This window comes from Oncorhynchus tshawytscha, linkage group LG02 (genome assembly GCF_018296145.1).
Source record: "Oncorhynchus tshawytscha isolate Ot180627B linkage group LG02, Otsh_v2.0, whole genome shotgun sequence".
Lineage (NCBI taxonomy): Eukaryota > Metazoa > Chordata > Actinopteri > Salmoniformes > Salmonidae > Oncorhynchus > Oncorhynchus tshawytscha.
The window spans coordinates 19,589,779-19,607,380 of NC_056430.1; the positions used below are offsets into that span (position 1 = coordinate 19,589,779).

A 17,602-nucleotide genomic window follows, 5' to 3' on the forward strand; every position below is an offset into this window, starting at 1 on the left:
AGATTAACAATGGAGTGATAAATGAGCAGATGATGATGTGCAAGTAGAGATACTGATGTGCAAAAGAGCAGAAAAGTAAATAAAATAAAAACAGTGTGGGGATGAGGTAGGTAGATTGGGTGGGCTATTTACAGATGGACTATGTACAGCTGCAGCGATCGGTTAGCTGCTCAGATAGTTGATGTTTAAAGTTGGTGAGGGAAATAAAAGTCTCCAACTTCAGCGATCTTTACAATTCGTTCCAGTCACTGGCAGCAGAGACCTGGAAGGAAATGCGGCCAAATGAGGTGTTGGTTTTGGGGATGATCAGTGAGAAATACCTGTTGGAATGTGTGCTACGGGTGGGTGTTGTTATCGTGACCAGTGATCTGAGATAAGGCGGAGCTTTACCTAGCATAGACTTATAGATGACCTGGAGCCAGTGGGTCTGGCGACGAATATGTAGCGAGGGCCAGCCAACTAGAGCACACAGGTCGCAGTGGTGGGTGGTATAAGGTGATTTGGTAACAAAACGGACTGCACTGTGATAGACTGCATCCAGTTTGCTGAGGAGAGTGTTGGAAGCTATTTTGTAGATGACATAGCCAAAGTCAAGGATCGGTAGGATAGTCAGTTTTACTAGGGTACGTCTGTCAGGGTTTGTGAAGGAGGCTTTGTTGCGACATAGAAAGACGATTCTAGATTTGATTTTTGATTGGAGATGTTTAATATGAGTTTACAGTCTAGCCAGACACCTAGGTATTTATAGTTGTCCACATATTCTAGGTCGGAACCGTCCAGAGTGGTGATGCTAGTCGGGTGGGCAGGTGCGGGCAGCGAAAGTTTGAAAAGCATGTATTTGGTTTTACTAGCGTTTAAGAGCAGTTGGAGGCCATGGAAGGAGTGTTGTATGGCATTGAAGCTCGTTTGGATGTTAGATAGCACAGTGTCCAAGGAAGGGCCAGAAGTAAATAGAATGGTGTCGTCTGCGTAGAGGTGGATCAGGGAATCGCCCGCAGCAAGAGCGACATCATTGATATATACAGAGAAGAGAGTCGGCCCGAGAATTGAACCCTGTGGTACCCCCATAGAGACTACCAGAGGTCCGGACAACATGCCCTCCGATTTGACACACTGAACTCTGTCTGCAAAGTAGTTGGTGAACTAGGCGAAGCAGTCATTAGAAAAACCAAGGCTATTGACTCTGCCGATAAGAATACGGTGATTGACAAAGTCGAAAGCCTTGGCCAGGTCGATGATGTCTTTTATCGATGGCGGTTATGATATTGTTTAGTACCTTGAGCGTGGCTGAGGTGCACCCGTGACCAGGTATTTAAATCAGGGAGTCACCATTGAGACCCGTCTCTTTATTACAAGGGAGCTCTGCATACACAATTTCATAAAATACAGAAGAAGACAGTAGCCTATCCTCTGAGAATGAATAATTAAACGAGACGCTCAATCATGATCACCACAGTGACCCTTGATGTCAGATTTTCTAAATAACAATACTAACTCGCCATCTTGTGGTGAAAAATAAGACCTACACGTAATGTTGATTGAGTCTCGAGACACAGCCGTCATGGTCATATGACAGCGGGTATGCTACTTCCTGTAGACATACTTTTGTTTGGCCGAACGGAACAGCTGTCTGGAGGCAGATAGAACCATATCATTAGGAATTAATAGGATCTCTATGAATAGAAGTTACTGGTCTTGCTGTACTACTTTTGTGTTCAGTGGCACTCATCAAGATGCTGGCGCTAATTAACAGACTTTTGGACTGGTTTAGGTCTCTCTTCTGGAAAGAAGAGATGGAGCTCACGTTAGTTGGACTTCAGTACTCCGGGAAAACCACCTTTGTCAATGTGATATCAGTAAGTAATAAGGATTTAATTACCACACCACATTAATATATTCTTTTCGTATTGACATGCTGGTGTTGGATAGGAAGAGACCACGAGCCGCTGGACTGTCTAGCCCAGCTAGCTAGTATGTAAGGAACCTGTGTGCTTAGTTGAGTTGGTTAGCTACCATCTGAGCTGATACACTGTTTGCTAACATAATGCTATGCTAGCATAGCAGTAAGTACAGGTGCTCTGCAGTGTCATCAGCTAGCTAGCTAGCAAGTAGCCGACTCAACTCCACGATTTACGATGGAGTTGAGTGGCGACTACTGTGAGCGGACTGTAACTCGGACGTAAAATAAATATACGTTTTATATATGTTTTTACAGATTTCTGCGCCCAAAGAATGTGAGTAATTGGGCTATTTTTGTGCTGACATTTAGTAGTCTTTGATGTGACGTTGGAGTTCAGTTTAATCGGTCACAGTTATAACGTTAGTAGTTAGTAAGCATCATGACTGGCTAACTTTAGCCATAAATAAGGCTACTTTATCATGTAACTAACGTTAGCTATGTCACACGTATTCTAAAGTCAAATCCGTTAATTAATTTATCTAACTCTCATATGGCAACGCTGGAGTTAATATGTAACGTTAGCAAGCTGAGGGGCATCACCTTTTTTGTTTCTGCAGTCAGCTAATGTTGGCTAGCTAGTTAGCATGGCTAAAGCATAACAAACCGTTAATCTGTCTTTGTCAACACGTTAAATGGACAGTCAACATCACTCAAGTTGTAACGAAGTGTGACCATTTGAAATGATTAAACCCACAGTCCTTTGTTTTGGCCTAAACCACAAAGTTGATTTGATTTGAAAGTAGCTAGCTAGCTAGCTATAGGCTAGGCCCTACTTCTGAGAGCTGAATCACGAGGCTAGCAAAAATTCTTTACTCCAAACTGTACAATCCAACTTTAGTTTTTTTCTGGCAGCCTTCTGCTGTTATTACATCATCCAAGTGAGATGAAGAGTCAGGTTTCATTCATATCAAGGGGAGTGACTGCCTCCCTGCACTGATACAAGACACATGGAAACATAACATCAACAGTTAGGCCTATAAGAATTGCACAGTTTACAAAGAGAACTCCGAGACCAGATTAACATCCTATCTAGGCTACTGTTTTAAAAGTGCACACTACATAGTACTTAAGGGTATTTAAGAACGTGGAGTTGGTTCACTTTCTCAGACCATGGCTGTGTTCAGCTGACCTACTGCTGATTAGGCTACATTTCCCTCTCCACAAGCCTTATCAAATGTGTCCCAATGTCCATATTTGCTCTTTGGCAATATACTTGTAGACAGGCAGGCATGTATAATTTTGGGCCTGATTTGCCAAGTCATTTAGAAGGACTAATAGTGTTGCACAAGGAAAGCAGGTCCTTTGTTTTCCCTAATTGTTCCACAATGTTGGCGTTCTACCACATGCAGAGTACAGTTACAGTCCCCCCAAAATAAATTTAGCCAATCCATACACTTATTTATATATATACATACATACATACATACAGTGGGGAGAACAAGTATTTGATACACTGCCGATTTTGCAGGTTTTCCTGCTTACAAAGCATGTAGCGGTCTGTAATTTTTATCATAGGTACACTTCAACTGTGAGAGACGGAATCTAAAACAAAAATCCAGAAAATCACATTGTATGATTTTTAAGTAATTAATTTGCATTTTATTGCATGACATAAGTATTTGATCACCTACCAACCAATAAGAATTCCAGCTCTCACAGACCTGTTAGTTTTTCTTTAAGAAGCCCTCCTGTACCCCACTCATTACCTCTATTAACTGCACCTGTTTGAACTTGTTACCTGTATAAAAGAAACCTGTCCACACACTCAATCAAACACTCCAACCTCTCCACAATGGCCAAGACCAGAGAGCTGTATAAGGACATCGGGGATAAAATTGTAGACCTGCACAAGGCTGGGATGGGCTACAGGACAATAGGCAAGCAGCTTGGGGAGAAGGCAACAACTGTTGGTGCAATTATTAGAAAATGGAAGAAGTTCAAGATGATGGTCAATCACCCTCGGTCTGGGGCTCCATGCAAGATCTCACCTCGTGGGGCATCAATAATCATGAGGAAGGTGAGGGATCAGCCCAGAACTACACGGCAGGACCTGGTCAATGACCTGAAGAGAGCTGGGACCACAGTCTCAAAGAAAACCATTAGTAACACACTACGCTGTCATGGATTAAAATCCTGCAGCGCACGCAAGGTCCCCCTGCTCAAGCCAGCGCATGTCCAGGCCCGTCTGAAGTTTGACCATCTGGATGATCCAGAGGAGGAATGGGAGGTCATGTGGTCTGGTGTGACAAAAATAGAGCTTTTTGGTCTAAACTCCACTCGCTGTGTTTGGAGGAAGCAGGATGAGTACAACCCCAATAACACCATCCCAACCGTGAAGCATGGAGGTGGATGCTTTTCTGCAAAGGGAACAGGACGATTGCACCGTATTGAGGGGAGGATGGATGGGGCCATGTATCGTGAGATCTTGGCCAACAACCTCCTTCCCTCAGTAAGAGCATTGAAGATGGGTCGTGGCTGTGTCTTCCAGCATGACAACGACCCGAAACACACAGCCAGGGCAAGTAAGAAGCATCTCAAGGTCCTGGAGTGGCCTGGCCAGTCTCCAGACCTGAACCCAATAGAAAATCTTTGGAGGGAGCTGAAAGTCCATATTGCCCAGCGACAGCCCCGAAACCTGAAGGATCTGGAGAAGGTCTGTATGGAGGAGTGGGCCAAAATCCCTGCTGCAGTGTGTGCAAACCTGGTCAAGAACTACAGGAAACATTTGATCTCTGTAATTACAAACAAAGGTTTCTGTACCAAATATTAAGTTCTGCTTTTCTGATGCATCAAATACTTATGTCATGCAATAAAATGCAAATTAATTACTTACAAATCATACAACATGATTATCTGGATTTTTGTTTTCGATTCCGTCTCACAGTTGAAGTGTACATATGATAAAAAATTACAGACCTCTACATGCTTTGTAAGTAGGAAACACTGCTGATTTTGCAGGTTATCAAATACTTGTTCTCCCCACTGTATGTATGTGTATATAAAGTATGTGGACACCCCTTCAAATTAGTGGATTTGGCTATTTCAGCCACACCCATTGCTGACGGGTGTATAAAATCAAGCACACCGCCATGCAATCTCCATAGTCAAACATCGGTAGTAGAACAGCCTTATTTAAGAGCTCAATGATTTTCAACAGGGCACTGTCATAGGATGCCACCTTTCCAATAAGTCAGTTTGTCAAATTTCTGCCCTGCTACAGTTCCCCTGGTCAAATGTAAGTGTTATTGTGAAGTGGAAACGTCTAAGAGCAACAACGGCTCAGCCGCGAAGTGGTAGGACACACAAGCTCACAGAACAGGAGTGCTGAAGCACATAGTGCGTAAAAATCCTCTGACCTTGGTTGCAACACTCACTACAGAGTTCCAAACTGCCTCTGGAAGCAACGTCAGCACAATAACTGTTTGTTGTGAGCTTCATGAAAAAGGTTCAGCTCGAGTGGTGTAAAGCTTGCCGACATTGGACTCTGGAGCAGTGGAAACACGTTCTCTTGAGTGATGAATCACACCTCGCCATCTGGTGGTCGGACAGATGAATCAGGGTTTGGCGAATGCCAGGAGGATGCTACTTGCCCGACTGCATAGTGACAACGGTAAAGTTTGGTGGAGTAGGAATAATAGCCTGGCCCCTTAGTTTCAGTGAAGGGAAATCTAAAGCATACAATGACATTCTAGACGATTCTGTGCTTCAAACTTCGTGGCAACAGTTTGGGGAAGGCCCTTTCCTTTTTCAGCATGTCAATGCCGCTGTGCATAAAGTGAGGTCCATACAGAAAGGGTTTGTCGAGATCCGTGTGGAAGAACTTCACTGGCCTGCACAGAGCCCTCACCATCGGACACCTTTAAATCAATTGGAATGCCAACTGCGAGCCAGGCCTAATTGCCCAACATCAGTGCCCAACCTCACCTTACCAGAAGAGTGGCGGCTGTTATAGCAGCAAAGGGTGGACCAAATCCATGTTAATGCCCATGATTTTGGAATGAGATGTTCAATGAGCAGGTGTCCATATACTTTTGGTCATGTAGTGTGTGTGTGTGTCCATCACAGGTTGGTGGCACCTTAGATGGGAAGGACAGGCTTGTGGTAATGACTGGAGCAGAAAGATTGGGATTGTGTCAAATGTATCAAACGTATTATTATTATGAGCCGTCCTCTTCTAAGCAGCCTCCACTGGTGTCCATTATCAAATCAAATTTATTTAGAAAGCCCTTCGTACATCAGCTGATATCTCAAAGAGCTGTACAGAAACCCAGCCTAAAACCCCAAACAGCAAGCAATGCAGGTGTAGAAGCACAGTGGCTAGGAAAAACTCCCTAGAAAGGCCAAAACCTAGGAAGAAACCTAGAGAGGAACCAGGGCATGAGGGGTGGCCAGTCCTCTTCTGGCTTTGCCGGGTGGAGATTATAACAGAACATGACCAAGATGTTCAAATGTTCATAGATGACCAGCAGGGTCAAATAATAATAATCACAGTGGTTGTCGAGGGTGCAACAGGTCAGCACCTCAGGAGTAAATGTCAGTTAGCTTTTCATAGCCGATCATTCAAAGTATCTCTACCGCTCCTGCTGTTTCTAGAGAGTTGAAAACAGCAGCTCTGTTTCATAGCTGCAGGCAGAACAGTTGAAATTGGAACAGCAACACGACCAGGTTGACTGGGGACAGCAAGGAGTCATCAGGCTAGGTAGTCCTAAGGCATGGTCCTAGTGCTCAGGTCCTCCTCCTCCGAAAGAGACAATTAGAGAGTAGAGGTCAACCGATTATGATTTTTCAACGCCGATACCGATTTATTGGAGGACCAAAAAAAAAAGCCGATACCGATTTTAATCGGCCAATTTTAAAAATGCTTTTATTTGTAATAATGGCAATTACAACAATACTGAATGAATGCTTATTTTAACTTAATATAATACATCAATAAAAATCAATTTAGCCTCAAATAAATAATGAAACGTTTAAATAATGCAAAAACAAAGTGTCAGAGAAGAAAGTAAAAATGCAATATGTGCCATGTAAAAAAGCTAACGTTTATGTTCCTTGCTCAGAACATGAGAACGTGTGATAATTGGTGGTTCCTTTTAACATGAGACTTCAATATTCGAAGTTAAGAGGTTTTAGGTTGTAGTTAATATAGTATTTATAGGACTATTTCTCTCTGTACTGTAGCGACCCGCACAGACAACTGTGTGTTATGTGTTAGGCTAGTAGGTGGTTGTGTTGTACTTACCAGTACCCAGTGTTCGCGGGGTCTGACATGCTAATCAACCTGCTATCTGCCAATCACGGGAATGCCTGGAATGGTCTGATGCCGGGCATCCTGGCGGAGGGGGGTTGGGCAGCGGGATGGAGCATTGTGTCTGGCCTTCACAAGAGAAGGTCACGGTTGGCTTGTGGGTTATCTTTCATTTATTTGGCATGGGCTACGGCCAAACAGTAGCCTGTGTAAAGTTGGGTTAATAAACCGTCAATTCGTAAACTCAAACCTCTGTCTGGACAATTGTTCCTTTATGATCAAGTCAGGTCATTACAATACCATTTGTATTTCATATAACTTTGACTATTGGATGTTCTTATAGCCACTTTAATATTGCCAGTGTAACAGTATAGCTTCCGTCCCTCTCCTCGCCCCTACCTGGCTCGAACCAGGAACACATCGACAACAGCGATCCTCAAAGCAGCGTTACCCTTGCAGATCAAGGGGAACAACCACTCCAAGTTTCAGAGCGAGTGATGTTTGAAACGCTATTAGCGCGCACCCCCCTAACTAGCTAGCCATTTCACATCGGTTACACCAGCCTAATCTCAGGAGTTGATAAGCTTGAAGTCATAAACAGTGCTGTGCTTGTGAAGAGCTGCTGGCAAAACGCACAAGTGCTGTTTGAATGCATGCTTACGAGTCTGCTCCTGCCTACCATCACTCAGTCAGACTGCGATATCAAATCATAGACTTAATTATAACATAATAACACACAGAAATACGAGATTTTGGTCTTTAATATGGTCGTATCCGGAAACTATCATTTCGAAAACAAAACGTTTGTCAGTGAAATACGGAACCGTTTATCTGACTGGTGGCATCGCTAAGTTGAAATATTCCTGTTACGTTGTACAACCTTCAATGTTATGTCATAATTACGTAAAATTCTGACAAATTAGTTCGCAATGAGCCAGGCTGCCCAAACTGTTGCATATACCCTGATTCTGCGTGCAATGAACGCAAGAAAAGTGATACAATTTTACCCGGTTAATATTGCCTGCTAACCTGGCTTTCTTTTAGCTAAATATGCAGGTTTAAAAATCTATACTTCTGTGTATTGATTTTAAGAAAAGCATTGGTGTTTATGGTTAGGTACAGTCGTGCAACGATTGTGTTTTTTCGCAAATGCGCTTTTGTTAAATCATCCCCCTGCGTTGCATCGATTATATGCAACGCAGGACACACTAGTAATATCATCAACCATGTGTAGTTAACTAGTGATTATGATTGTTTTTATAAGATAAGTTTAATGCTAGCTAGCAACTTACCTTGGCTTCTACTGCATTTGCGTAACCGTCAGACTCCTCGTGGAGTGAAATGTGAGGCTGGTGGTTAGAGCGTTGGACTAGTTAACCGTAAGGTTGCAAGATTGAATCCCGGAGCTGACAAGGTAAAAATCTGTCGTTCTGCCCCTGAACAAGGCAGTTAACCCACCGTTCCTAGGCTGTCATTGAAAATAAGAATGTGTTCTTAACTGACTTGCCTAGTTCAATAAAGTTTTTTTTTTTTAAATGGCCAAAAATGCAGATTTCCGATTGTTATGAAAACATGAAACCGGCCCCAATTAATCGGTCATTACGATTAATCGGTCGACCTCTATTAGAGAGCATACTTAAATTAACACAGGACAGTGAATAGGACCGGAGAAGTAATCCATATATAACAAACTGACCCTAGCCCCCCGACACACAAACTACTGCAGCATAAATACTGGAGGCTGAGACAGGAGGGGTCAGGAGTGACTCAGCCCCTGTAATAGGGTTAGAGGCAGACAATCCCAGTGGAAAGAGGGGAACCGGCCAGGCAGAGACAGCAAGGGCGGTTCGTTGCTCCAGAGCCTTTCCGTTCACCTTCCCACTCCTGGGCCAGACTACACTCTCATATGACCCACTGAAGAGATGAGTCTTCAGTAAAGACTTAAAGGTTGAGACCGAGTTTGCGTCTCTCACATGGGTAGGCAGACCGTTCCATAAAAATGGAGCTCTATAGGAGAAAGCCCTGCCTCCAGCTGTTTGCTTAGAAATTCTAGGGACAATTGGGAGGCCTGCGTCTTGTGACCGTAGCGTACGTGTAGGTATGTACGGCAGGACCTAATCAGAGAGATAGGTAGGAGCAAGCCCATGTAATGTTTTGTAGGTTAGCAGTAAAACCTTGAAATCAGCCCTTGCTTTGACAGGAAGCCAGTGTAGGGAGGCTAGCACTGGAGTAATATGATCAAATTTTTGGGTTCTAGTCAGGGTTCTAGCAGCCATATTTAGCACTAACTGAAGTTTATTTAGTGCTTTATCCGGGTAGCCGGAAAGTAGAGCATTGCAGTAGTTTAACCTAGAAGTGACAAAAGCATGGATTAATTTTTCTGCATCATTTTTGGACAGAAAGTTTCAGATTTTTGCAATGTTACGTAGATGGAAAAAAGCTGTCCTTGAAATGGTCTTGCTATGTTCTTCAAAAGAGAGATCATGGTCCAGAATAACGCCCAGGTCCTTCAAGTTTTATTTGAGACGACTGTACAACCATTAAGATTAATTGTCAGATTCAACAGAAGATCTCTTTGTTTCTTGGGACCTAGAACAAGCATCTCTGTTTTGTCCCGAGTTTAAAAGTAGAAAGTTTGCAGCCATCCACTTCCTTATGTCTGAAACACATGCTTCTTGCGAGGGCAATTTTGGGGCTTCACCATGTTTCATTGAAATGTACAGCTGTGTGTCATCTGCATAGCAGGGAAAGTTAACATTATGTTTTCGAATGACATCCCCAAGAGGTAAAATATATAGTGAAAACAATAGTGGTCCTAAAACGGAACCTTGAGGAACACCGAAATTTACATTTGATTTGTCAGAGGACAAACCATTCACAGAGACAAACTGATATATTTCCGACAGATAAGATCTAAACCAGGCCAGAACTTGTCCGTGTAGACCAATTTGGGTTTCCAATCTCTCCAAAAGAATGTAGTGATCGATGGTATCAAAAGCAGCACTAAGGACTAGGAGCACGAGGACAGATGCAGAGCTTCGGTCTGATGCCATTAAAAGGTCATTTACCACCTTCACAAGTGCTATGATGGGGTCTAAAACCAGACTGAAGCATTTCGTATACATTGTTTGTCTTCAGGAAGGCAGTGAGTTGCTGCGCAACAGCCTTTTCTAAAATTTTTGAGAGGAATGGAAGATTCGATAAAGGCCGATTAGTTTTTTATATTTTCTGGGTCAAGGTTTGGCTTTTTCAAGAGAGGCTTTATTACTGCCACTTTTAGTGAGTTTGGTACACATCCGGTGGATAGAGAGCCATTTATTATGTTCAACATAGGAGGGCCAAGCACAGGAAGCAGCTCTTTCAGTAGTTTAGTTGGAATAGGGTCCAGTATGCAGCTTGAAGGTTTAGAGGCCATGATTATTGTCATCATTGTGTTAAGCGATATAGTCCTAAAACACTTGAGCGTCTCTCTTGATCCTAGGTCCTGGCAGAGTTGTGCAGACTCAGGACAACTGACCTTTGAAGGAATACGCAGATTTAAAGAGGAGTCCGTAATTTGCTTTCTAATAATCATGATCTTTTCCTCAAAGAAATTCATGAATTTATCACTGCTAAAGTGAAAGCCATCCTCTCTTGGGGAATGCTGCTTTTTAGTTAGCTTTGCGACAGTATCAAAAAGGAATTTTGGATTGTTCTTATTTTCCTCAATTAAGTTAGAAAAATAGGATGATCGAGCAGCAGTAAGGGCTCTTCGGTACTGCACGGTACTGTCTTTCCAAGCTAGTCGGAAGACTTCCAGTTTGGTGTGGCGCCATTTCCGTTCCAATTTTCTGGAAGCTTGCTTCAGAGCTCGGGTATTTTCTGTGTACCAGGGAGCTAGTTTCTTATGAGAAATGTTTTTAGTTTTTAGGGGTGCAACTGCATCTAGGGTATTGCGCTTGACTTAAGAATGTCCTTTACAGTAATTATTGGATACTCTAGTCTGAGTAGAAGAGGATAATTACCAAAGAGGCTTTGCAATAGCAGATTGGAATAGTTTCCTCATGCTTGTATTCATCACAAGAATGCAGCACTTTTTCACTTCGTTATGGTCAGGTGGCCTGGATGTGGTCTGGAGCTGGACAAAGCTGCGCTCTCACCCACCCCGTAGTCAGCAGGGCGACACCAGCCACACAGCTCTAATGCAATTTTTTGTGTATGTTCTTGAAATCCCTCTGTTTGCCTTGCTACTCAAGTGTTTGTATAAAACTATACTGATGGCAATGATGCCTGTCATTGGACTTTTGCTTTTCTAGAGCTCATTCCTACAATCCCCTTTGGAGCAGACATGGGATACCCCTCTCAATCTGTTGGTGTTACATTTTTGCAAGATGGTGCTTGTGAACTCCCTCCTGCACTAAGAGGGAACTGTGAAGTGAATGTGTCATTTGACCAGGTGGCAAGGAAGGCACCATAATAGAACCAGATGTTAATGGGCCTCATTTTGGGGGGGGAACTTGGTTGAACCTCAGTGTGTCACTTTCTTCCTGTTTTAGTTCTCACATCTGAAAGTCCAAACCCTTCAGCAATTTTGATAAGCTTATGTTCCCAGAATATTTTTTTAAATTCAATTTTAAGTGTAATTTTGTGTGTTCTAAAATGTTACATATTTTCAGTGTCTGGAATATTTGAAATTCTAGGCATAGCCAATGTTGTTTTTAAGAGGGCATTTTGGAAAAATGGTCATGCAACTGACAATGACATTATATAGAGCATCCCAAAAAGGGTTGTAATCTTTAATTTCTTTTGCCTTATAATAGCCTCAATGTAGAGACAATATCGTAGACAATCATACCCCTTTACATTTCTGTGACCTTTAACTGACCATACCTACATTTTATGGAGTCGTTGATACCATAATCGGTAGTGAATTTTGTTGGCAAACGTCCTTCAAATGTTCCAGGCTCAAGCCTGGCCACCAACTATCCCCCAAATCTGCAATAATACATTATGGTACTTTTCAAATTGCTGCTCAATGTGTAGCCAAATGCTTGTGTCTAGCTTTGTGTGCTAAATGTCCATATAGCCGATAAAGCATTCCTCATGTCCTTAGTTCACTTTTCCTTGTTTTGGTTTCTCACAGTCTGGTCAGTTTAGTGAAGACATGATTCCCACAGTCGGCTTCAACATGCGGAAGGTTACCAAAGGCAACGTGACGATTAAGGTAAAGGTTTGCCATTGAACTCTGCTCTAATTGCTGTCTGCTGTGCATCTCCCCGGGAACGGTAGGGAAAGATGAGTGTCTGTGCAGTGTCCACATTGACCTACTGTCTGTCTGTATTGTGTCTACTGTGCAGATCTGGGACATAGGTGGACAGCCTCGCTTCAGAAGCATGTGGGAGAGGTACTGCCGAGGAGTCAATGCCATTGTGTAAGTATCTGGACCAGAGTAAGCCACCTTGCGGCTCCACTCTAACCATAACATGCTATTCTGTATCAACGTTTGCTGTGGTCAGTGTGTGTCAATGCCAGGACTGTTTCCTCTCACCAATGTCTCTACCCGGTCTCATTATATGCCCTTGGCTCTGAAATGCAGGCTCCTACCCTCTCAAACGCTGTGGTTCCTGTTGTAATTTGAACCAAAAACACTTAGAGCTGCATAAAGATATGCTCTTTTATGGTCTACTTTAGCAATCACGCTGGGTTCAGGAGATAATTATTATCTTTTCAGGATGCATTTAGTTTAGAACTCGGCCGTCTGACTGTTCTTCTCCACCATTTTCCTTGCTGCAGCAATACGAGATGGCATTTTCATGTTTTTTGTCAACTGTCTTTTTTGTGCTTTTAAGTCTTTACTCCATGTGGCTAATATCTTAGAAGTAGTTTTCAACAATATTTGCAAAATGGCATTGGATATTTATACAGTGGGGCAAAAAAGTTTCATATTTTACTAGGCAAGTCAGTTAAGAACAAATTCTTATTTTCAATGACTGCCTAGGAACAGTGGGTTAACTGCCTGTTCAGGGGCAGAACGACAGATTTGTACCTTGTCAGTTCAGGGATTTGAACTTGCAACCTTTCGGTTACTAGTCCAACACTCTAACCACTAGGCTACCCTGCCGCCCCATCATAGGTACACTTCAACTATGACAGACAAAATGAGAAAAAATATCCAGAAATCACATTGTAGGATTTTTAATGAATTTATTTGCAAATTATGGTGGAAAATAAGTAGTAAAATAAATACTTTTTTGCCCCACTGTACTTAATAAAAAAATATAAATGCAACATGTAAAGTGTTTGTCCCGTGTTTCATGAGCTGAAATAAAAGATCCCAGAAATTTCCCATATGTACAAAAAGCTTATTTCTCCCAGATTTGACACATTTGTTTACATCATCCCCCTGACAGGTGTAGCATATCAAGAAGCTGATTAAACATTATCATTACATAGGTGCACCTTGTGCTGTGGACAATAAAAGGCAACTCTAAAATGTGCAGTTTTGTCACACAATACCACAGATGTTTTGAGGGAACATGCAATTGACATGCTGACTGCAGGGATGTCCATCGGAGACGTTGCCAGAGAACTTATATGTTGATATTTCAACCATACGCCGCCACAATGTTGTTTTAGAGAATTTGGCAGTACGTCCAACCGGCCTCACAACCGCAGACCACGTGTCGCCATGCAAGCCCAGGACCTCCAAATCGTCTTCTTCACCTGCGGAATCATCTGAGGCCAGCCACCAAGACAGCTGATGCAACTGAGGAGTATTTGTCTGTAATAAAGTCCTTTTTATGGGGGAAATATTCTGATTGGGTTTGCCTGGCTCCCAGGTGGGTAGGCCTATGCCCTCCCTGGACCGCCCATGGTTGCGCCCCTGCCCAGTCATGTGAATTCCATAGATTAGGGCCTAATGAATTTATTTCAATTGACTGATTTATTTTATGAACTGTAACTCAGTAAAATCATTGCATGTTGCGTTTGTATTTTTATTCAGTTAAGTTCAAATATAGTCTAGTTGAAGCTACAGCCTCTTTTTCGCTGGAAGTCTGGATTCATTCCCTATGACGATGGTGATCAGTGAGAAAATGCAATGCTACTGAATGCCTTTCAACTTTGAGTTTTATATATGTTTTGTGTCCATTTGCATATGGATCTACTAGACTGAATGTTTTGAAAAACCTCCGTCTGAGCATTGTCTTTTTCTCCAGTTACATGGTGGATGCAGCAGACCGTGAGAAGGTAGAGGCCTCCAGGAATGAGCTCCACAACCTGTTAGACAAGCCTCAGCTACAAGGCATCCCTGTAAGTCAGTTATTCAGTCAAATCTAATGCTATATCAATCCCAATAAGTGGCCAGTCAGTGACACTTATCTTCCTTGAGTTCTTCAGACCCAATGTTCAGCACATCTTGGTTGACCTTGACCCATGCCATACATCCCCAGGAACGTCCAATGACTCCAATCAGATGCATTTGATCATCACTCCTGATTGGCAATTACGGCCACTAATGGTTTAAGTTACTCAGGCTAAGTGGCATTGGAAGTGCTCAATTTTGTACCCAGCCAAGATTTTTTTATTAGATTTCAGATTCCAGCCCAGCAGCTTGCCAACTGACAGGACAATGTTTGTCATGCTGACTCTGTTGCCGTCCAGCTTGCCATATAGGGGTTATCTTTTTCCACCAACAGAGAAGGTTCTGTAATAGCAAAGAGGTAATGCAAAACGTATAGATTATCTGTCCAGAAGGTGTGATGCATCTGCAGTAACAGGGAAGGGCAGCCCAGTGGGATTGGCTCTGCTGAGAAATCTGAGTCACAGAGAGAGATGGTCATAAAGCCTGCTCTGTCTCCATACACCCACTGACCGCTCTTCTCTCCTCAGGTTCTAGTGCTTGGTAACAAGAGAGATCTTCCCAGTGCGCTTGACGAGAAGCAACTCATCGAAAAATTGTAAGATACTCTGTTTCTCCCTGTTCCTTGAATGATCCATTTGTCATATTGGTCAAAATGAGGACAGACCTGTTAACCTATATATCCTTCATTTGTATGTGATCTTGACAGGGTAATCTTCCCAGGGGTAATGAAATGGCCATGACTCCAATGCACATTTGAACTTTTGTAGCCCATTTCTTGCTAACCATTTATCTTGAGTACGTTTTTATGGATGGCTGGTTGATGCGAGGTTGAAGAGAGAAATACCCTGCCAGGTCCTTAAATGCCTTTTTATCTTGGCATGGTTTAGAAGGACTATTACTCACATCATTGGAAGGTGATAAAAGGACATTTACTGTATATTTAATTCACCTAGAAGACACTTTTATCCTGTATACAATCAAGGGGGGTGCGCGCAACAACAAAAACAAAAGCACCCCAAAAGTAGAAGGAACCAAAGCACTTACTGATTTAACTCTCTACAGGAATTTGTCAGCCATCCAGGACAGAGAAATCTGTTGTTACTCTGTTTCCTGCAAAGAGAAGGACAACATAGGTGAGTAGTAGTATGAGGGAGGCAATTCACACAGCCACTACCAATGATCAGTTTCTGCATTTCGAATTCAATTAAGATGGAGTACTGTGCTTATGCTCATTCTTTTAATGTTTTTGTCCTCTCTTTGTAATACATGGTGTCTGTCTTCTGTTTTGTGATTTTTAATTATCTCCGCAATAATGTGACAAAGTTTTATCCCATCTTCAGATATCACTCTGCAGTGGTTAATCCAGCATTCCAAGTCTTGAAGGAGCTGAGAGTGTAGGTCCAGCCTGCTTCTGTGTCCTCCTTGCTGCCTCTGAAGTGGTTCTCTACCGCCCTGTCTACTCTCAACCCACCACCACATTCTGCACCGTTTGTGTAGTCTTCAATTCACCACCACAACACCAACCACTGCTTACACTGCTTAGTCGTTCAGTTGTCACAATACAGTGATGAAGGACAGCGGAGAGTACCTACTCATCATACCTGTTTTCAGTGGAGAAGTTCTACGGGTTTGTGTCCATCCTTTGGTTTTAACGCTACTAACTGGGTTCAGGGAGTCTCATGACCTCCCAGCCCACTGGCATCATATCAGTTTGACTCTGTATTTAGGTGGTGGAATCCAGTCTCTTCATTCAGTATCTACTCCAGTTCAATGTCCCCATTTGGTGTCAATGTAATATTGTTTGATTATAATTAAGGTTTTTGCCAAAACACGTCGCATGTGTGAATGCCTTTATATCCTGACACACTGTGATATATATATATATATTGTACGTTAATTGATTTGCTGGTCAATGGACATATTTAATGATGTATTTTATGAAGTGGCTTACGGTTTACATGACATGGAAAGTAAGACTGTATGGAATGCTGTAGTCTTGAGCTCAATCCTAAAAGGGGTCTGCAGAGTTTTAAGTGCCTTCTGCAAAATCTCTTTGATTTCTGGAGCAAATTAGCTTTTCATGCAAGAAGATGATCATCACACCATACAGATATGCTGTACATAATGAATGTTTTGACCCACGTCATTTACTTAGTTGTCTCTGGACATGTTCATTCAACTCTGTAGAATCCCACGTTATTTAATGCACTTGTGTAAATATGCTTCAATAATGAAAAGTCATTGATGTAAATAGGATGAAATGTAGCTTGATTTGAAGGGGAAGCAGAAAAACTGGAAGTTCGCCACATTTTGTGAAAGATGAATAATGATGATACTTTTCAGATTGTAACTGCTTTTTGAGTGTCTGTCTCATTGGTTACTCTTGAATATCAAGCCCACAGAGGGTCATATAATTAAATTGATCAGAAAGCCAGCCAGTGTTACTCATGGAGGAGGTTATGGCAGATGATGTCACTCAATTCCTCACAATGATGATCAGTCTCCCTCATCTGTTGTCTGAGAGAGTTTTACATGGATGCTTTGTCATCTCTAAGCTTTTGCTTGAATAATTATGTATTTTGTGAAGCCTTACTGATCCAAGGAAAATGCTGCAAGCCACAAGATGTCACCTGTCTTAGTTTCACATGTTATATTAAAGTCAATGTCAGTTCTACAGTGAGTAGACAATTATTTCTTGAAATGTTCTCCAATTGTGACCTTATGACACACTAGTATTCTTTTCTGAATAGAAAGGTCTTGTGCTGGCCGCCTAAATGTTTTACGGACATTTATTTCTGTGTAAACAAACTAAAACTAGATCCAAAGTGTATATATAAAAGATAATGGACCTATAGATTTAAAAATAAGTTCAGCTTTGAGAACTAACATTTTGGGAATTTCAGGAAATTTGCTTTAGAGGGCCTAAATGTCGGTGCTACTGTACATTTGGCCATGGCCATGCCCCACCACCAGATTCTATTCTGTCCCTTGACAGTAAATTGTTCACTGCACTCAAATGTGAAGTGCTTTCAATACTAAAATATCCCTGCGT

At 42.2% G+C, this 17,602-nt stretch overlaps 1 protein-coding gene across 1 annotated transcript; it reads left to right on the forward strand.

The window, feature by feature from the left end:
* The first annotated feature begins 1,584 nt into the window (after window positions 1-1,584).
* On the forward strand, window positions 1,585-17,226 carry LOC112220106 (ADP-ribosylation factor-like protein 8B-A). The gene is made up of 7 exons (XM_024381760.2): window positions 1,585-1,856; window positions 12,331-12,411; window positions 12,545-12,618; window positions 14,405-14,498; window positions 15,078-15,145; window positions 15,613-15,683; window positions 15,891-17,226. The coding sequence occupies exons 1-7, from the start codon at window positions 1,734-1,736 to the stop codon at window positions 15,929-15,931; spliced, it is 552 nt and encodes a 183-aa protein (XP_024237528.1). The 5' UTR covers window positions 1,585-1,733; the 3' UTR covers window positions 15,932-17,226.
* The last annotated feature ends 376 nt before the right edge of the window (window positions 17,227-17,602 follow it).